The sequence below is a fragment of the Bombina bombina genome, chromosome 8 (genome assembly GCF_027579735.1).
Source record: "Bombina bombina isolate aBomBom1 chromosome 8, aBomBom1.pri, whole genome shotgun sequence".
In the NCBI taxonomy this organism is placed as follows: domain Eukaryota; kingdom Metazoa; phylum Chordata; class Amphibia; order Anura; family Bombinatoridae; genus Bombina; species Bombina bombina.
The window spans coordinates 30,287,386-30,310,027 of record NC_069506.1 but is presented as its reverse complement, the minus strand read 5'-3'; the positions used below and the strand labels follow the sequence as shown (position 1 = coordinate 30,310,027).

Sequence of the window (22,642 nt, the reverse complement as noted above, 5' to 3'; positions counted from 1 at the left end):
TATGTTCTATCTGAATCATAAAAGAAAAATTGTGGGTTTCATGTCCCTTTAAAGTTAGCTTCAGAAAAGCAATGCACTACTAGCATCTAGTTGGTGATTGGAGGCTACACACATATGCCTCTTGTCACTGGCTCATCCGTTACATTCAGTGAGGTCCCAGTAAGACATTGCTGCTCAAGAGGCGACTCATTTAAAGGATTAAACACAGTTATATGTAAGCAATGGTGCTATAATAAAATGATTTAACACATCACTGTATCTTCCTTTAAATGACCAGTAAACACATTAGAGTTGCATGATAAAAAGACAATGCAATAGCACTTAGTCTGAGCTTCAGATGAGTAGTAGATTTTTTTTCTGAGAAAATTTAAAAGTTATGTATATTTCCACTCCCCCTATATCATATATCAGCCAATCACAGATTCATAAACATATTGAATTCTTGCACATGCTCAGTAGGAGCAGTGACTCAAAATGTGTAAATATAAAAACACTGTGCACATTTTGTTAATGGAAAAAAATAGGAAAGTTGTTTAAAATTGCTGCTCTATCTGAATCATGAAAGTTTAATTTGACTTGAGTATCTTAAAGCAGTATTTTTGCAATTGAATATTTGACTCTCCACCTTTAAGACTTGCTCTATCATTACTTTTTTCATTACATAGTAGATATCTGACATATACTTTAACATAACAAACAAGATGCAGAGCCCAGTGTTTTGTATATTATAAATGGACTAGACCGGGGGAAAGCACAGTGACTATGTGTGATTTAGTGGGTGTGCCCCTTGTAAACACCCCCCCCCCCTTGCACTGAGCCCCTCGTCAATTTATCAATGCCAGCTTTCACTGCACACGCTGATTGCGGGCAAGTCTCAGCCTGTCTTTTCTCACTTAATGCCCAGGACTTGCCTGGACAAGACCAAAGTTTCTTCAGAACAAAGAGAAATAGTGGCTGCACTAGAAGACGCAGGAAAAACTTTGGGGTCAATAAAAAAGGGGAGAAACAAAAGGACCCTGACAGATGTTAGCTGAGTTTTAAAAGCATCTGAGCTCACATTATGGCTAAGAGCAGAAGTATTCACCACTTACTGGTCTCAGCAGCAAACAGTTGGCAATTCTGCCAAAGAGACTGCGGAGCCATAATGGGGTCTAGATATGATTTAACAGAAGAACATTATTATAAACTTATATGTATTGGAGAATTCCTTTTAAAATACAATAAAGAACAATTGACATTTTGTTTTAGCCAAACATGCAATAAAATTGTGTTGATCAATTAATCTCTATAGAAAATTGTAACAAGTTAAGCGCCAATCCTACAAAGACCGGTAGGTCATTATATCCAGTTTGAATTGCACTGGCCTCAGCAGGTGACTATAACTACAGGGCGGTAAAGAAATATGTATTCAATGGCTTAGTTAAAATGGGTTAATGAACCAAAAGCGGCACGTTTTTAACGCCTCGATAGTATCACTCTAAGTGGCACAAAAAAAGTGTTGACTCACAAAATGCATTGCTGTCTCTGCGCTGCTACCATACTGTCTGAGATAGAATATAGTACTGGTAAGACAAACACTGTCGACGAAGACACACTATAGATATTGTATAAGTAATAGACATTTTCTATACATATATACAGCTTTGAGGAACTGGTGCACATGCCATTCATTGTTTCTATGCACTATATTGTTTTTAATTATATTTATTTATATGTACTGTTCACTTTTCCCTTATCGTTAAGATTCACACATACAGGGGCCGAATTATCATTGTGCGGGCTGTAGTGGATCATGTCCGCTGCACATGGATAAATGCCGACAGCATACACTGTCAACATTTATCATTGCACAAGCATTTCTCGTGAAATGCTTGTGCAATACCACCCCCTGCACATTTGTGGCCAATCAGCTGCTAGCAGGGGGTGTCAATCAACCCAATCATATCCGATCGGGCTGATTGCTGTCCGCCGCCTCAGAGGTGGCGGACGAGTTAAGGAGCAGCGGTCTTAAGACCTGCCTGAAGGAAACAGCTGCAGATGGCTGCATTCGGGGGTTGATAAATCGGCCCCATAGAGTCATTGCGCCCCCATAAAAAAGCAACTTGCGTTGCCTTTTTTCTGTTGTATTAGCTTTCAACTAAGAATGCCAAGAGAACAATGCAAATTTGATGATAAAAGTAAATTGGAAAGTTGTTTAAAATGACATGCCCTATCTGAATCATGAAAGTTTCCTTTTGACTAGACTGTCCCTTTAACTTTGCACTACTGAGACACATCTGGTGAGCCAATGACAATCAGCAGCTAGCTCCCAGTAGTGCACTGCTGCCCCTGAGCCTACCCAGGTAAGCTTTTCAACAAAGGATACCAAGATCACAGAAGCAAATTAAAATGTCTATTAAAATTGCATGCTCTGTCTGAACCATGAAAGTTTTATTCTGACTTCTATCTCCCTTTACAAAGGTATCCCACTGCTGACAACAAATATAAGATGTGGTTCTTATCTCCCAGAAACATGCAGTAGCTCCCACTAGGTGAATCAGTTATAGACAATTTTTAAAACTATAAATTTTGGGAAATTAATTATCCATAAACATAGTCAGTCCAGAAAAACGCACCACTACAGTCTGCTTGCTTTAGTCTGATACAGTAAGCAGATCACACATTTGTGAAGTATATAAAATACATGGTGCGCCACTTACCCGCTCACTGATTGCATTGTACTTGATGGCAACTTCATCTCTCTCCGCCCGACTCTGTGCCAAGAGGTCTTCCACGCGAGAGAGTTCTTGCTGCAGGATGCAGTTCTCCTCTTGCAGTGACAAGAGAGAAGACATATCTGCTGGGAGACCTGCAGGAGAGAAAAAACAAAAGAAGTTGTAAAACAGGAAGCTCCTAACTAGCCACGGCTGACCAAAGAGTTCAGGAACCTAAGGCACATGTGCCTTGTTTGGCTTTTGGAGGGGTTTTCAATGGTACTTAGACTGCTGCGACAAGGGCTGACACAACTTTTTGTGCTACGCGTTTCACATTTCTGCCTGGCTGTCAAGCTATGTGGAAACCAGACCTAGAGTTACACTCCACTTCATTCTCTCAGTGCAGGCCCTATGAGTGGTGCTTGAGAAATAGTACACTATACACAAGGTGAGCAGACAGCAGATGGGTGGCCCAGAGAATACTAAGGTAAGATTTCAGGTTTGATGGAAGCATATGCTTGACACAGGAGCAGCAGGGCCAGGGTCTAATATCTGAAGTAGGCATGTGGCTAATGCAAGACCTGAGCTGTGATGTATGCATGTGGTTGACAGGGGCTGCAGGGCCAGGGGTCAGAAATCTGATGTAGTTATTTGGTCATCTCAGGGGCTGCAGGGCCAGGGGTCAGAAATATCAGACCTGATGTAGTTATTTGGTCAGCTCAGGTCAGAAATCTTAGTTATTTGGCTGGCTCAGAGGCTGCAGGACCAGAGGTCTGAGATTTGAGTTCTAATGTAGAAATGTGGCTGACACAGGGGCTGCGGGGACAGGGGTTTGATTATGGAAGTATGTATCTGACAAAAGGGAATCAGAGATTATTATTATTTTTATAATAATAATAATAGTACCACCTAGTTACTCACCACAGGACACATAAAGTGTTGCCAGTCCCTGGTGTACAAGAACATAAAGATAGAGATATTATCCTTCATTATTTTTTCATAAGGAGTCACCATACTCTACAGAACAGCACTATACAGAGCTATAATAAATTTTAACAAAATGCGACTAAATAAAAAAAAAAGGAAGATTAGAGGCTCATTCTCCAAAGATAACAGTAAAGTTATAAAAGTATTTAAAGGGATTTTTTTCATCTTTGTTTGTATGTGCATTAAAGTTGTTTGATAAATTGGCATTCCTGTACGGAATAAAACGGTTGATGTTATTTTTGTCATGGGGGTCTCCCCTTGTCCAACTATAGAGCTGCAGAAGGTATCCTTACAAGATGGGATGAGCTGGGCACCAGCACGTATTTCATGTTAGCTATAAAATGTTTGCTTCCCCGAGTGGAGGATGTGAATGTAGCAGTTCTTTTGTATGTTAACCGTCTCATTCTTAGGGGTCAATTTATTAATGTGCGAGCGGACATGATACAATGTAGCGTATTATTTCCCCTGCACATCGATAAATGCCGACAGCATACGCTGTCAGCATTTATCATTGAAAGAACAAGCAGTCAGTCCAGCACTCAACGATCTGTGCACGCCACAAGGAGACCCACTCCAATCTCCTAAATATCGATAAAGCATGAATAAGGGAAATACTCCCGAAACGTCGCTGCTATTTTGTATTGTGCTTGAATATTAAACTTTAAAATTGCTGCCACTTGCCTGGGATTTCTTTATCGGCATTTATCATTGAACCAATAGTTCTTGTGAACTGCTGGTGCAATGCCACCCCTACAGATTCGCGGCCAATCAGCCACTAGCAGGGGGTGTCAACCGACCTGATCGTATTCGATCAGGTTGATTTCTGTTCCGCCGCCTCAGAGCAGGCTGACAGGTTATGGAGCATCGGTCTTTAGACCGCTGCTTCATAACTTCTGTTTCCGTCGAGCCTGAACACGGGGCATCAAGCTCCGTATGGAGCTTGATAAATTGACCCCTTATAGTGATAATAAAACTGCTGCAGACTATTTTATACTAAACAGAAAAGGGACATTCCAGCGCAAAATATTAAAGGGCTATAAAGTGCTGGAGAAGTTAGCCAAGCAAGTGTGCAACAAACACACTTAAAGAAACAGTAAAATCAAAATGTAAGTCCATATAAATTATTTAATTTAACTAAAGTATGAAAATTAAACAATTTTTAATATATATTTATTATTTGCTTTGCTATAAAAAAATTGTGCTTGTCCCATGCTCCCTAGAGTCAAATGCTGCAACCTAACTATGCTGTAAAAAGCTGCAAATTGCCTGAATTAGCTACAGACTACCCAGTGGTTCCTTAGAGCAATCTCATTTACAGTTAGCCCTAATTGGCAACAATTAAGTAAAATTAAATAAATGCCAAAGGTATTGGCCAAACGGTGACAAGCTACCTAATCAAGGCCCCTCAAGGGCTTGGGCCCTACCCTCAGCCTTTCATGCAGTCTTTTATTAAAGGGACAGTAAACACCTTGTAATTACAGTTTTTTGTTTGCAGTTGTGCAAGAAGTTAACATATTAGTGTGTGTGATTTTTTTTTATTCATTAAATAGTCAGAAACACCTTGTAATCACAAGTCATTTAGGTTGTGCTGTTAAAGAATAACATATATTAGCAGTGGCGGTTCTAGATAAATTTTACTGGGGGGGCCAAGGTGGGCCAGTCTTAAATCAGGGGGGCACATTAAAAAACGGAAACAAATTATATATATATATATATATATATATATATATATATATATATATATATATATATATATATATATATGTGTGTGTGTGTGTGTATAAATGTATATATATTTATATATATGTGTATGTGTACATATTCCTTCACTCCTCACATTCAGTCATTGGCTAAAGCCTGCCGCTTTCGCCTTAAAAACATCTCTAAAATTAGACACTTCCTTACACAAGACACAACTAAAATTTTAATCCACTCTCTCATTCTTTCCCGCCTTGATTACTGCAACTCTGTCCTCCCCACCTGCCGCCTAGCTCCTTTACAATCCATAATGAATGCCTCTGCCAGACTCATCTTCCTTACACGTCGCTCTTCATCTGCTGCGCCTCTCTGCCAATCCCTTCACTGGCTTCCTCTTGCCTCTAGGATCAAACACAAAACCCTCACTCTGACATACAAAGCCCTCAACTGCGCTGCTCCCCCCTACATCTCAGACCTTGTCTCCAGATACTCTCCCTCCCGTCCCCTTCGCTCTGCTCATGACCTCCTACTCTCCTCCTCTCTTGTCACCTCATCACACTCCCGTTTACAGGACTTCTCCAGACTGGCTCCCATCTTGTGGAACTCTCTGCATCGCTCCATAAGACTCTCTTCTAGTTTTAAAAGCTTCAAGTGCTCCCTAAAGACTCTACTGTTCAGGGACGCATACAACCTACACTAACCTTTCCTAATACCAGTTCCTCTCCTCCACTGCAATCCCCTGAACCCTCTTAGCATGTAAGCCTAATAGTCCAGCTGTTTGTGGATCACCTTCTTAAGAGCTGACTACAACAGTGCAACTCTTGGCAGGGCCCTCTACCATATAATTGTTTTGTTGTACTCCCCCTTTGTTTATAGCGCTGCGGAATCTGTTGGCGCTCTACAAATAACCGATAATAATAATAATAATAATAACACATACATACATACACACACATATATACACACACATCCATTCACACACGTATATATATACATATATATATATATATACACACACACTTGTACATACACACACATATATACACATACACACACACACACATATATATATATACACATATATACACACACATACTTACACTTAACTAGTGCTACATAGTTCAGAGTGCACATTCAATGAAAATGGTGTCAAATAATTATTTACATACATTAGAAAAATAAGGAAAACACTCCAGCAGTCATTATAGAGTTGTGGAGGTGAGAGGGCAGACTTACATCTCTTCTGTTCTGGCAGTGTACAGGCTAAAGAGAATGTCTGCAATACAAACCAGTGACACTTCTGGAACTCTTGTCTGCAGACTGAAGCTGTAAGATGCCCCGCCCCCACAACAACCCCAACCTGGGAACTATAGCACATCTCTGAAAGGGGAGGGGGCACAAGTTTTACTTCACTTTGTTAACCCCATGCTTTGATTAGACAGCGTTTTAGGGACAGGGAAGCAGATAAATAGCCTTGATCTTGTCCGGTATTTTTCAGTCATCTCAGTGGCCAGCTCAGGGGGGCCACAGGGGGGGGCCAGGGACATTTTTACAGGGGCACTGGCCCCTGTGGGCCCCTGTGTAGAACCGCCCCTGTATATTAGTCTTCATGTTTAACATTTTTACTGCAATTATTTTTCAATAGCCAAACTCTGTCCAATTGCCTTATTTGTAGGAGCCAATCTGGGCTTTAGTCTGCAGACAAAAAGGGCAGTCACTGTCATAAAGTTAGTATAAAACGCATTTATTTGCAGTTATCTGATAAATCCAATTAGGGACGAATGTGTAGCAGAATTAGTCTTGAAAAGTCAGCAGGGTGCATTTCAAGTTCTGGGAATTGAGAAATTGCTACATTTTAAAAGATAAATTACATTAAAATGGGGCAAAATAAATAAGGAAAATATATTGCCAAGTTGTTTCATTATACATTTTATATAAAAATTTAAAAATTCTTTGCTTCAATTGATTTTCAATTATCCTGACAATCTGAACCTGTTACAGAGGCAGACACAGGAAGCCTTTCTGATTTTGCAATACATGTTTAGTTTAGAAGTTCTTATCTAACCACCTCTGTTAAAGTCAGACTGATATGTAGCCGAGTTAGGCTTGTGGAGTTGGCCATGTGTACTTTTGAGAACTGGAAAACCCACAATTTTCAAATTTTAATTACAGGAAAAGGGGGGGGGGTAAATTAATTAAAGCTGTTGTATTATGCATAATTAGAAACATAGGATTTGACAGTAGATAAGATTCAAAGGCCAATCAAGTCTACCCATATTTTCGTGTTACTTATTTCTTAGGATAGCCTTATGCATGTCCCAGACATTTTTTAAAAATATTTTACAGCCCCTGTGTTTACTACCTCTATCGTGCACGCAATTGCGAGATTTTAATGATGGAATCGGGTCAGGGGGCGTCTCTATGACGCTAGGCACGCCCTCCAGACCGCGATTGCATCCTGGAAGCGCCGTTGGCTTCAGGACAGCCAAACGGCTAGGACGTTCTATTCCATCCTAACGGCGCTAAAGCCTAGTGCGGTTAGGACGGAATAGAACGTCAGAATGGCATTAAAAGGTTAAAATGGGTCAGTTTGGAGAGAGTATTATTATTATTATTATCATTTATTTGTATAGCGCCGCCAAATTCCGTAGCGCTGTTATGGGAGTATGGGACCATGTGTAAACAACAACATCTTAGGTCATTTAGACAATATTTACATGTCGTAATACAGAGTATATATGTAACCTAAAGGTAGATTAATATAATTTTTACATTTTGTAAACATAGTATCACCAAAAAGATAGTACAGTGCTGTTATCAGAAAGGTGATGTGCTGTTTTAAATAAATATAGACAATTATTTGCATTTTAGAACACAAAAACCAAACCAAAGACACAGTAGATTGCGACTTACAGGCGGTAAAAAGTAATTTTTTTTAAAAAAAAATGTTTTAAAAAAAATATTAATTAAAAAGATTGGATTTCAGAATAAGTTTCTATTTTGGAATTCCCAATTTGTACCTGTAACACCTCTCCCAATGCAAGTATGCAACCAAGTATTCGACTGGCCTTACTGGCTGCACTGCTGCATTGTCTAACAAATTTGAAATCATCTGAGTTATTTATATTACAATCTCACGCTAGATGTGATTCCCTAAACTAGACTGGGTGCACATAGTATGACATTAGCGGCACCCTCTGAATGTGAATAGGTGCCAGCTAGTTCCTGCTTTAGTTTATGTAGTGGATTTTGCACCCTGTCTGCCCTGTTGTAAAAGGACCATTAAATACAGTGAAGTTGTATAATAATAAAAATGGCAATGCAATAGTACTTAGTCTGAATTTTAAATAAGCAGTTGATTTTTTTCTGACAAATTTCAAAATTTACTTCATGAGACAGCCCCCAGCCAATCACAGACTCATATATGTATATGCAGTGAACTCTTGCACATGCTCAGTAGGAGCTGGTGCCTCAGCAAGTGTGCATATAACTGTACCATGTGACAGCCATCAGCCAATCACAGACTCATATATGTATATGCAGTGAACTCTTGCACATGCTCAGTAGGAGCTGGTGCCTCAGCAAGTGTGCATATAACTGTATCATGTGACAGCCCCCAGCCAATCACAGACTCATATATGTATATGCTGTGTACTCTTGCACATGCTCAGTAGGAGCTGGTGCCTTAGAAAGTGTGCATATAACTGTATCATGTGCAAGCCCTCAGCCAATCACAGACTCATATATGTATATGCAGTGAACTCATGCACATGCAAAGTAGGAGCTGGTGCCTCAGCAAGTGTGCATATAATTGTATCATGTGACAGCCCTCAGCCAATCACAGACTCATATGTATATGCAGTGAACTCTTGCACATGCTCAGTAGGAGCTGGTGCCTCAGCAAGTGTGTATATAAAAAGACAGTGCACAATGTGATCATGGAAGTAAAGTGAAAAGCCACTGAAAACGACATGCTCTATTTGAATCATGAATGTTTAATCTAGTTCAGTCATGAAAACACAAAGCAGTTATTTAACCCCTTAATCAAGCACTGTGCATTTTGATGCAGGGGTGATCTCTCACGCTTTATCTGTTAGCAGTGTATGGGTAGTTGAGATTGAGAGAGATAGAAGGCTGTGCTGAGTTTGGCCTCTACATGGAGACATGGCACTGGTCGGTTAGGTGGTTTGAAACCCTGGTAGGCCGAGATGAGAATAGAAATAAATACAAAGTTTTACTAGAGTTGTACTTGAGCAATATGCTAAATAAACAGATGACAGCTGAAACACACCTGGCTCTTGGGGCTGGCTGAGGTTCCTGGTAACTATCTCTCGTATTCGTGCAGGCAAACGTGTAGGAAGGGGGTCGACTGAGTCCCCCCGGACGGTCAGGCTCTTTCCTTCTGGGGAGCTCAACACTCTTAAAGACAGCCTCTGCAGGGAAACAAGCGAAGCGTAAAGGAATTAACAAACCAAATGATATAACAGATCAGCGAATCAGTCTGTATTGTGATGATTAAAGGGACAGTCTACACCAAAATTTTTCTTATTTAAAAAGATAGATAATCCCTTTATTACCCATTCCCCGTTTTTGCATAACCAACACAGTTATATTAATATGCTTTTTACCTCTGTGATTACCTTGTATCTAAGCCTTTGCAGACAGCCTCCTTATCTAAGTGCCTTTGACAGACATGCAGTGTAGTCAATCAGTGAAGACTCCTAAATAACTTCACGGGAGTGAGCACAATGTTATCTATATGACACATGTGAACTAGCACAGTCTAACTGTGAAAAACTTTCAAAATGCTCTGAGCTAGGAGGCGGTTTTCAACTGTTTAGAAATCAGTTTGAGCCTAGCTAGGTTTAGCTTTTCAAAAATACCACCAAGGGAACAAAGCAAATTTGATGATAAAAGTGAATTAGAAAGTTGTTTAAAATTGCATGCCCTATCTGAATCATGAAACTTTAGTTTTGACTTTACTGTCCCTTTAAGGCACATACAATTAATAAGTATGATCTATGCACTGACTGACACCAACAGAACTGAAAGACTGTGGCATTATAGCTATGCTTATATTAATCTCATTAATTCACAAAGTGGCGCCAAATTCAGTAGCGCTTTATTTATTATCTCTCTTCTTACACTTCCCTCAGATTTCCATGACCATAAAAATTATAATCAAGTGTGAAAAATATCAGTATAGTTTACAAGTCAGGTTACTAGTCAGGGAAGAACAAATTACTAGCCCAGCCCACTCAATGTTACAAAGTTCATACTCTTTAGTAATCTTGCACTAGTAGATAGTTCCAGTCCTGATTTAATAATATAATGAGATAGTGAACTGATTTGCAAGACAGATTTTGCTGGTCTCTAGACGTAATAAATACACATTTTGCAAGCAGAGACTTAAAGGGACATCCAAAGGCTTAAATGACATGATCTAATTTGTTAGAGAACATAATTTTACTACTGTGTTTATTTAACACTCCCCCCCCCCCCCCCCCCAAAAAAAAAAAAAAAAAAGCATTGCAGCTCCTGAATAGGATAGTACTGGTGATTGGCGGATGCTGCTCTTATTTGGCTCAAGAGATGAAAAGCTTTCTGCCTTAAAGTGGGACTTTACCTATGTTCTTAACCCCCTTTAAGAGCTTGTTTTTATTGCTGTTTTGAAAAGTATCTCCCTTAAAGTCTATGGAGATGTTTTATGTTACATCAGTTTACAACAGCAATTGAAACTAGACCATAGTTAGCCTGGGTCAGTGGTGGAAATATGAGATGCTCTAGCAAATTAGAGCAAATCATTATTGCACTGCATTGCAATGTCGCTTTAATAACCTGAATGACATATGACAGAAACTCACATTTGTAACATATCTTCATGCCTTGCTAATGCCAGCTCTCAAAAAATTATTTTACAGTTCAATAACACAAATAAATAGCAGGCTGATAAACTGTCTACAGAAAGATAATACTGTCACAAACTTAAAAGGGATATTAAACTCACATTTTTGTATTTAGCCACCAATCAGCAAGCGCTACCCAGGTGCTGAACAAAAAAAGGCAGGCTCCTAAGTTACATTCCTGCTTTTAAGCTAAAAAGATACCAAGAGAATGAAGAAAATATGATAATGGGGTAAATTAGAAAGTTGCTTAAATTGCCTGCTCTATCTGAATGATGAAAGAAAAAAAATTGGGCTTCATATCCCTTTAACTATCTTTCCTTGTGATCTGTTCTAGTTGCATACAAATCAGAGCACTGCACTAAGTGCCATGGCACAAACAGGTGACAATATATATCACTATACACATTCTCTATAAAAATAATGCCAAATAGCAACAGTAAGCATCACACAAAATCTAAAGGTTGGCAGAAAAAATGAACTGTATAAATGTTTTAAATCAGCTCCCATATATCATTATAAAGTAGGATATACAAACCATATACCATGTTACATCCTTGGGAATATATATTTTTTTTTATCTACCTATCGTGCAGCACCTACCCTCTGGAACACTCTCCCTGGTGCAGCACCTACCCTCTGGAACACTCTCCCTGGTGCAGCACCTACCCTCTGGAACACTCTCCCTGGTGCAGCACCTACCCTCTGGAACACTCTCCCTGGTGCAGCACCTACCCTCTGGAACACTCTCCTTCGTGCAGCACCTACCCTCTGGAACACTCTCCCTGGTGCAGCACCTACCCTCTGGAACACTCTCCCTGGTGCAGCACCTACCCTCTGGAACACTCTCCCTGGTGCAGCACCTACCCTCTGGAACACTCTCCCTGGTGCAGCACCTACCCTCTGGAACACTCTCCCTGGTGCAGCACCTACCCTCTGGAACACTCTCCCTGGTGCAGCACCTACCCTCTGGAACACTCTCCTTCGTGCAGCACCTACCCTCTGGAACACTCTCCCTGGTGCAGCACCTACCCTCTGGAACACTCTCCTTCGTGCAGCACCTACCCTCTGGAACACTCTCCCTGGTGCAGCACCTACCCTCTGGAACACTCTCCCTGGTGCAGCACCTACCCTCTGGAACACTCTCCCTGGTGCAGCACCTACCCTCTGGAACACTCTCCCTGGTGCAGCACCTACCCTCTGGAACACTCTCCCTGGTGCAGCACCTACCCTCTGGAACACTCTCCCTGGTGCAGCACCTACCCTCTGGAACACTCTCCCTGGTGCAGCACCTACCCTCTGGAACACTCTCCCTGGTGCAGCACCTACCCTCTGGAACACTCTCCCTGGTGCAGCACCTACCCTCTGGAACACTCTCTCCCTCGTGCAGCACCTACCCTCTGGAACACTCTCCCTCGTGCTGTCAGGCTTTGCCCTAATCTTTCTTCCTTTAAATGCTCCCTGAAGACTTTTCTGTTCAGAGAAGCCGACCACCCAACTCAATAATAAAATCGCTTACCTAACATTTCCCTTATCTAACATCTTTCACAATCTTGCAGTCCTCACCTCCTGTTTCTCAATCTCCTACCCTTCTAGATTGTGAGTTCCCACGGGAATAGGGCCCTCAATTCCTCCTGTATGTGTTTGTAAATGTTGTCCTGTCTATATCATTGTTTTATTTAAATGAATTGTATCCATAGACAGTGCTGTGTAATATGTTGGCGCTTCATAAATAAAGTATAATAATAAAAAGAATAAATACTTTGTCTGGATGTTTGTCAGTAAAGTCAGTGATCTGACCAAAGAAGCCATGAAAAGAGTAATGTCTAGAGAACCACTCCCCAAAGTTAGAAATGTTTTTAATGCCTCATTATATTGTACATGCGTGCATGAAAAGGAAGCAGGACATGCAGAATAAACACAATGTACGTATGTCCAGCAGTCTGAGTTCACTAAACCAGTCCTGTCACACTTTTACATTATAATTCTATCCCCAGATGCCACAACCGCCTCTAAGCTCAGAGCTACAGACCAACCTCAATCACAGCCTCCAGCCTCTGTTCAGTAGAGTCCAGAGCCTCCTCCACAGCACTCATTGAAACCAAAGCTCCCACTCTCTGGGACCCTCAGCATAGAAGTGATGAGAATAAGTCTTTTATATCCTAGAAGGAATCCCCCCATCTCCCGCAGTGAGGGTCTGTTGGCGCCCATGAAGCAGCACACATCCCATTTTAGCTACTCTGTTCTTATTGAGACCCAGGGATGTTGGACACAACAGAGATCTCGCTATTGTCTCTTATGGAAGCCTCTGTACAGCAGAGTGAATGAGATTACAATTAAATCTCCTTAGCTCCCCCTCTCCTCTGACTAGCAACAGGTCCTAGTTTATGGGGGTGGCACATCCCACCGTGCTACTTAAACTGCCATTCATGCATTACACACGCCTGGCTGCACGGTCCTAGAGCGATCCACCTGCCTGATGGGACAAATCCTTTTCTAATCTTGGTCACTATATGGAAAAGACAAAGGATGATCAAATAATCATGAAAACTATATCTGCATATGTAAACCATAGACTACATAATATGGCTACAATTATTAACTTATTGTTTAATTAACAAATTGATAAAAATCTAATCCATGTGTTATGATCTTCTAAAGAAGTAATTTTGTAACTCAGATATGATGCTGGAAACGTTACAATCAGACTCTTATCTACTGTAGCAGCAAACAGATACTGTCTTTTGTCAACTTATATTAATGTGACTCTGTTACTAAGTAAGTGTAAGATAATAATCACTATTTCATAAGATATGGTCACACAATGCCCTGAAGTACAACTGTCAAACATTGTTAATCAGTGACATAGCACCTAGAGACTATTCCCAGAACAGGAGTCTGATCAGCTAACGGTGGGCGTGCACTAGGACCCTGAAACTGCACATACATTCCCAGGAGAGGTTAAAGGCTATGGGCAGAGTACATGGGATAGTTACCATTTCCATGGAAACTCCAAACTTCCTGTGCTCCATGCATGGGCGGCGTTTAGCCAATGATCCAATTCATCCCAATGATAATCAGTGTTACAAATACAATTGATGGATAGTGTTTAAATCAGGGGTGTCCAACCTTTTAAAATCAGTGGCCGCACTGAACTAATTTCCCTCACAGGGCTGGTAAACTATGTTTTTAAATTATATCACCGAAATAAAATTAAATGTACATATAGACACCCTTTTCAGGGTGGTAAAGGAGACTCTAGAGCAGATTATTTTTTAGTATGTCCCTTTAAAAATACCACAAGAATTACAATTTTCAACAGTTTTGTTGCTTTCTCTAGGGGTCTGCAACTAATGAAGTCACTGTAGCATGATGAGTGGTCTGCTTAAAGGGACAGTCTAGTAAAAAACAAACTGTCATGGTTCAGATAGAGCATGCAATGTTATCAAATGTTCTTCATTCTCTTGGTATCTTTATTTTTAAAAGCTTAGGAGCCAGACCATTTTTGGTTCAGCACCTGGGTAGTGCTTGCTGATTGGATGGCTACATTAAGACACCAATCAGCAAGCGCCTACCAAGGTGCTGAACCGAAAATGGGCCAGTTACTAAGCTTACATTCCTGCTTTTAAAAATAAAGATTCCAAGGGAACGAAAAAATGTTGATAATCGGAGTAAATTAGGAGGTTGCTTAAAATTGCTGATCTATCTGAATCATGAAAGTTTAATATTGACTAGATTATCCCTTTTAGTGTATTGACACTTCATGAATGTTTGCTTTTTCCCTAAAAGGGATATGAAACCCATAAACTTCCTTTTGTTATTCAAACAGAGCATATACTTTTAAAAATGTTTCCAATTTATTTCTATTATCAAATTTGCTTTGCTCCTATGATATTCTGTGTTGAAGAGATACCTAGGTAGGCATCTGGAGCGCCACATAGCAGGAAATAGTGCTGCCATATAGTGCTCTAGCAAACGGCTAAAATTTTAGCAAAACTGCTGCCACATAGTGCTCTAGAAATAAGAAGGCTCCTAAGCATATGTCCCTGTTTTTCAACAAAAGATACCAAGTGAACAAAGAAAAAATGATAACAGAAGTAAATTAGAAAGTTATTTAAAATCCCATTCTCTATCTGTTTGAGCTTCATATCCTTTTAAAAAGCAATTAATGTGACATTTTCTTGTTTCCATCTGGAAGAGGGTATTACATTTGTTATTACTATTTTTGTAAAAAGATTATTAATATACTGAGAAAAACAAACAATATATATAGATAGTTAGATAGATAGATATATAGATAGATAGATAGATATATAGATAGATATGTATTTAGATATATAGTTATAGATAGATTTACATATATATATATATATATATATATATATATATATATATAACACATATACCTATACAGCGTTCTCCACAGTTGGGTGGCATTATGAAGTAGACGGGTGGGGGCAGTGTAACACTTCGCAATATTATAACATTCTCTGTCATTAAAAAAATGTTACTTAAAGGGACATTCAAGTAAAAATTAAACTTTCACGATTCAGATTTTATTTTAAAGAACTTTCCATTAACAAAATGTGCACAGTCTTTTTATATTTACTCTTTTGAGTCACCTATTTGTTACTGAGCATGTGCAGGAATGCAAAGAATATACGTGTATACATTTGTGATTGGCTGATGACTGTCACATGATACAGGAGGAGTGAACAAAACGACTACTCATTTGAAGTTTAGACAGTGCATTCTTGTTATCATGCATTTTTTGATTGTGCAAGCAAATCTACTGTATTTACTGGTTCTTTTGCGATATCCAAAGCACAAATTAATTGCATAATATAACATAAATTAATTAACTGATCATTTGAGCAACAAACATAGAATGCTATGTGCTTAAAGGGACAGTATACTGTAAAATTGTTTTTCCCTTAATGCGTTTCCAATTACTTTTTTTTTACCAGCTGCAGAAAATGTATGAGATCTGCTTTTTTAAGGCTTATTTGTGAATATGAATTAGCTGACTTTGTGTTTTGAAGTCACAACCTAATAAAATGGGTTGAGCTTGTAGGTATAATCAGATCTAATTACTTTATCACATTGTGTACATATACATGTGTCTTTATCTTATATCTGTAGGTATAATCAGATCTCATTACTGTATCACATTGTGTACATATACATGTGTCTATCTTATATCTGTAGGTATAATCAGATCTTATTACTTTATCACATTGTGTACATATACATGTGTCTATCTTATATCTGTAGGTATAATCAGATCTCATTACTGTATCACATTGTGTACATATACATGTGTCTTTATCTTATATCTGTAAGTATAATCAGATCTCATTACTGTATCACATTGTATACATATACATGTGTCTGTATCTTATGTCTGTAGGTATAATCAGATCTCATTACTTTATCACATTGTGTACATATACATGTGTCTGTATCTTATATCTGTAGGTATAATCAGATCTCATTACTGTATCACATTGTGTACATATACATGTGTCTGTATCTTATATCTGTAGGTATAATCAGATCTCATTACTTTATCACATTGTGTACATATACATGTGTCTGTATCTTATATCTGTAGGTATAATCAGATCTCATTACTGTATCACATTGTGTACATATACATGTGTCTATATCTTATATCTGTAGGTATAATCAGATCTCATTACTTTATCACATTGTGTACATATACATGTGTCTGTATCTTATATCTGTAGGTATAATCAGATCTCATTACATTATCACATTGTGTACATATACATGTGTCTTTATCTTATATCTGTAGGTATAATCAGATCTCATTACTTTATCACATTGTGTACATATACATGTGTCTTTATCTTATATCTGTAGGTATAATCAGATCTCATTACTGTATCACATTATGTACATATACATGTGTCTTTATCTTATATCTGTAGGTATAATCAGATCTCATTACCGTATCACATTGTGTACATATACATGTGTCTTTATCTTATATCTGTAGGTATAATCAGATCTCATTACTTTATCACATTGTGTACATATACATGTGTCTATCTTATATCTGTAGGTATAATCAGATCTCATTACTGTATCACATTGTGTACATATACATGTGTCTATCTTATATATGTAGGTATAATTAGATCTAATTACTGTATCACATTGTGTGCATATACATGTGTCTTTATGTTATATCTGTAGGTATAATCAGATCTCATTACTGTATCACACTGTGTACATATACATGTGTCTGTATCTTATATCTGTAGGTATAATCAGATCTCATTACTGTATCACACTGTGTACATATACTTGTGTCTTTATCTTATATCTGTAGGTATAATCAGATCTCATTACTGTATCACACTGTGTACATATACATGTGTCTTTATCTTATATCTGTAGGTATAATCAGATCTCATTACTGTATCACATTGTGTACATATACATGTGTCTTTATCTTATATCTGTAGGTATAATCAGATCTCATTACTGTATCACATTGTGTACATATACATGTGTCTTTATCTTATATCTGTAGGTATAATCAGATCTCATTACTGTATCACACTGTGTACATATACATGTGTCTTTATCTTATATCTGTAGGTATAATCAGATCTCATTACTGTATCACATTGTGTACATATACATGTGTCTTTATCTTATATCTGTAGGTATAATCAGATCTGATTACTGTATCACATTGTGTACATATACATGTGTCTTTATCTTATATCTGTAGGTATAATCAGATCTCATTACTGTATCACACTGTGTACATATACATGTGTCTTTATCTTATATCTGTAGGTATAATCAGATCTCATTACTGTATCACATTGTGTACATATACATGTGTCTTTATCTTATATCTGTAGGTATAATCAGATCTGATTACTGTATCACATTGTGTACATATACATGTGTCTTTATCTTATATCTGTAGGTATAATCAGATCTTATTACTTTATCACATTGTGTACATATACATGTGTCTTTATCTTATATCTGTAGATATAATCAGATCTCATTACTGTATCACATTGTGTACATATACATGTGTCTTTATCTTATATCTGTAGGTATAATCAGATCTCATTACTGTATCACATTGTGTACATATACATGTGTCTTTATCTTATATCTGTAGGTATAATCATATCTCATTACTTTATCACATTGTGTACATATACATGTGTCTGTATCTTATATCTGTAGGTGTAATCAGATCTCATTACTGTATCACATTGTGTACATATACATGTGTCTTTATCTTATATCTGTAGGTATAATTAGATCTCATTACTGTATCACATTGTGTACATATACATGTGTCTTTATCTTATATCTGTAGGTATAATCAGATCTCATTACTGTATCACATTGTGTACATATACATGTGTCTTTATCTTATATCTGTAGGTATAATCAGATCTCATTACTGTATCACATTGTGTACATATACATGTGTCTGTATCTTATATCTGTAGGTATAATCAGATCTCATTACTGTATCACATTGTGTACATATACATGTGTCTTTATCTTATATCTGTAGGTATAATCAGATCTCATTACTTTATCACATTGTGTACATATACATGTGTCTGTATCTTATATCTGTAGGTATAATCAGATCTCATTACTTTATCACATTGTGTACATATACATGCTTCTTTATCTTATATCTGTAGGTATAATCAGATCTCATTACTGTATCACATTGTGTACATATACATGTGTCTGTATCTTATATCTGTAGGTATAATCAGATCTCATTACTTTATCACATTGTGTACATATACATGTGTCTTTATCTTATATCTGTAGGTATAGTCAGATCTCATTACTGTATCACATTGTGTACATATACATGCTTCTTTATCTTATATCTGTAGGTATAATCAGATCTCATTACTTTATCATATTGTGTACATATACATGTGTCTGTATCTTATATCTGTAGGCATAATCAGATCTCATTACTGTATCACATTGTGTACATATACATGTGTCTGTATCTTATATCTGTAGGTATAATCAGATCTCATTACTTTATCACATTGTGTACATATACATGCTTCTTTATCTTATATCTGTCCATAAACCAATCACCAATACTTGGAGAGAACAATGGAAAATTAACATTTTATTACCTTATCTCTTCTACAACCCACTGGAAGTGTAATTTCTTCTACTGGCTGTGTTAACACAGCTTGGCCTTGAGGCAAAAAACTTTCAGGATGGGTGGGGATACCACAGGCTAAATAAACTATTTCAAATGCCAATATAAGGGTAAAGGAAATACTTGTAAACAATTTAATACACTCCAGCAGGTAAAGTGGATCATTGGGAACAAATTAAAGGGGAGACAATGTTTGAGTAAACTGTCCCTTTAACCCCCGCAGAGCACTGCTAATCCTGAGTGGAAACTGCCACTGATCCAATCAGTCAATGCCACTGGTTTTGAAACCTGTCCTCAGGCCTCCCCAACAGGCCAGGTTTTGAGGATTTCCTTGGATGAGAGCAGGTAAAAATAACCATGTTTACTAATCAGCTGATTATTTCACCTGTGATCCACTTTAGATATCCTCAAAATGTTGACTGTTAGGGAGGTCTGAGGACAGGTTTGAAAACCAGTGGTCTATGCAAATTAGACCCACGGTGGGCATGGAAAAATGCTTTTTTTAGAGAGAAAACTGAAGCGAAACTACACAATAGTGAAAAAAGGAAGGTATTTAAAGGGACAGTTCACCCAAAAACTTTCTCCCCTTTAAATTATTCCCAATGATCCTTTTTACCTGCTAGAGTGTATTAAATTGGTTGCAAGTAGCTCCTTTACTCCTGTTTCAGCATTTGAAATAGCTGATTTAGCATTTGGTTTCCCAACCTATACTGAAAGTTTTGATACTGGCGTATACGCTATTGACAAGCCTAAGTATACACAGTCAGCAGAAGAGATTACACCCTCAGTGGGGGGCATGATAGTTAAGTAACAAAATGATAATTTTCCATTGTTCTCTCTATGTATTGAGCTTTGGTGTTCCAGACCAATATAAGATAAGGAAGCAAGTCTGTGTACATGAAAGTGATAACATAATGAGATCTGATATTACCTGAAGCTCAACCCATTGTAATAGGCTGTGGTTTCAAAGCACAAAGCCAGCTACTTCAGATACACAAATAAACCCGAAAATGCAATTTCTCAAATATTTTATACTCTGCAGTTGGTATAACAAGTCATTTAAAATACATTTATGGAAAAACAATTTTACAGTGTACTGTCCCTTTAAGCATATAAACTGTTTCTATTACCTGGGGAATGATAGAATAAAAACTTTAGCGTTTCATATCCCTTTAATACACTTTTTTACCTCTGTGATTAACTTGTATTTAACCCTCGGCAGACTGCCCCCTTATATCAGTTCTTTTGACAGACTTGCACTTTAGCCAATCAGTGTGGACTCAAATATATCCACGAGAGTGTGCACGTTATCTATATGACACACATGAACTAGCGCTGTCTAACTGTGAAAAACTGTCAAAATGCAATGAGATAAGAGGCGGTTCAGCAGCTTAGAAATCAGTTTATGAGACTACATATGTATAGCCGTCAACAAAGAATACCAAAAGAACAAAGCAAATTTGATGATAAAAGTAAATTGGAAAGTTGTTTAAAATTGCATGCCCTATCTGAATCATGAAAGTTTAATTTTGACTAGACTGTCCCTTTAATGCTAAATAATGAATATAGCTGTTTTGTTTCCTAGACATATGGAAACTGTAATGTATGCTAGCATATACATATTCTACTGTGGTATAAAAAAGCTACTACTTAGGGGGGGAAATAGTGCTGCATCAACTGTAAAAAAAAAGTGCTTTTGGACTTCTGAAGAATGTCGCTGGGGCAAACAAGCGAGTATGAAACCAGAGACCGTATGACAATCCTTGCAGCAGTTATCTGCATCATATTGACAGTGATAGTCTAACAGCCTAGATATTGCTGTTGGAGCAAAATTAGGGCTACAGGTTAGTGTTGGTAAACCCAAAGTATAACAAAACGCTCGGATTTACCATCACTAAAAATAAACATGAGTTTCTCTCATCGTTTTGTAAAAAACAGCGTTACACTCACCCTATCTGTTCGGATAGCATATTGTTAACACAGTGCCTCCGGCTGCCCACGGCACAGCGCTTTCTTCAATGAGGTGACGTTTCCACCTCTAGACCAATAGCCGTGCGTGTCAGCTGACATCCTAGCGCGGCTAGAGGTGGAAACATCACCTCATTGGAGAAGAGCGCTGTGCTGTGGGTGGCCGGATGTGCTGTGTTAGCGATATACTTTCCTAACATATAGGGTGAGTGTAACACTGTTTTTTACGAAACTATGAGAGAAACTCATGTTTAACTTTAGTGATGGTAAATCCTAGCGTTTGTAGTGCACTTGGATTTACCATCACTTTACGGTTAAAGTCAATCCAAGCATTTTTGAAACGCTAGGACTAACCATTGGATTAAATAAAGGGGACTTTTATTCATGAAGCATGAAATACTTCATGCAGAAAGCAGCTTAATTTGTTTCAACCGTTCGTCGCACTGAGCTGCTCAGGCAGCCCACGGCAGAACGCTGTTTTGCTTGAGAGGTGACGTTTTCACCTCTTAGCCAATAGCCATGCGGGAAATCTGGCAAACCTCTTAGCAAAACAGCATTCTGCCGCGGGCTGCCTGAGCAGCTTAGTGTGTCGAACTCTTGAAAAACAAATAAAGGAGCTTTCTGCATTAAGTATTTTATACTTCATGAATCAAAGTCCCCTTTATTTGTTCCAATGGTCAATCCTAGCGTTTCACAAACACTAGGACTGACTTTCACTTTAATCCATCCACTACAGAAAAGACACTGTATGTTAGGGGGGGGGAAATACTTTCAAATGTATTTGCGAATCAACTACATATCACTTAAAAATTATAGAAAGATCAAAATTGATGCATTTTTGCAATATGCTTTTATTAAAAATGCTTATAATAAAGGTTATGTTTATCAGTGGCATACGCATATATGCTGTGCATGTGCACCAGTATTGTCAGCAGTGGTTTGTATGACACAAATGATACCTTCACTAATTCAATTCACATCAACTATCTATACAGGGATGGTTTTTCAACCCGGATCCTCTAGTAACACATAGCATATGTGCATATGCTGCTGTAATAACTTTAGAAGCATTTTTGCTAAAGGAAGTATATTAAAAAAATACTTATATTAAAAATGTAAATACATCCATGCACAAGTCAATTGTTACTCGTTTGAGGGGGAAAACTACAGCAAGAGGGGGAAAC

At 38.1% G+C, this 22,642-nt stretch overlaps 1 protein-coding gene across 1 annotated transcript in view; it reads right to left on the bottom strand.

Annotated features, from left to right (window-relative positions):
* The window catches only part of CROCC (ciliary rootlet coiled-coil, rootletin), a 143,585-nt gene extending 130,208 nt beyond the window's left edge, over nt 1-13,377 (bottom strand). The window contains exons 1-3 of the mRNA XM_053690918.1: nt 13,318-13,377; nt 9,670-9,811; nt 2,700-2,848 (exon numbers count right to left, since the gene is read on the bottom strand). Coding sequence (XP_053546893.1) covers nt 2,700-2,848; nt 9,670-9,811; nt 13,318-13,377 — 351 coding nt within the window. The remainder of the gene's footprint in view (nt 1-2,699; nt 2,849-9,669; nt 9,812-13,317) is intronic.
* Nucleotides 13,378-22,642: the final 9,265 nt, after the last annotated feature.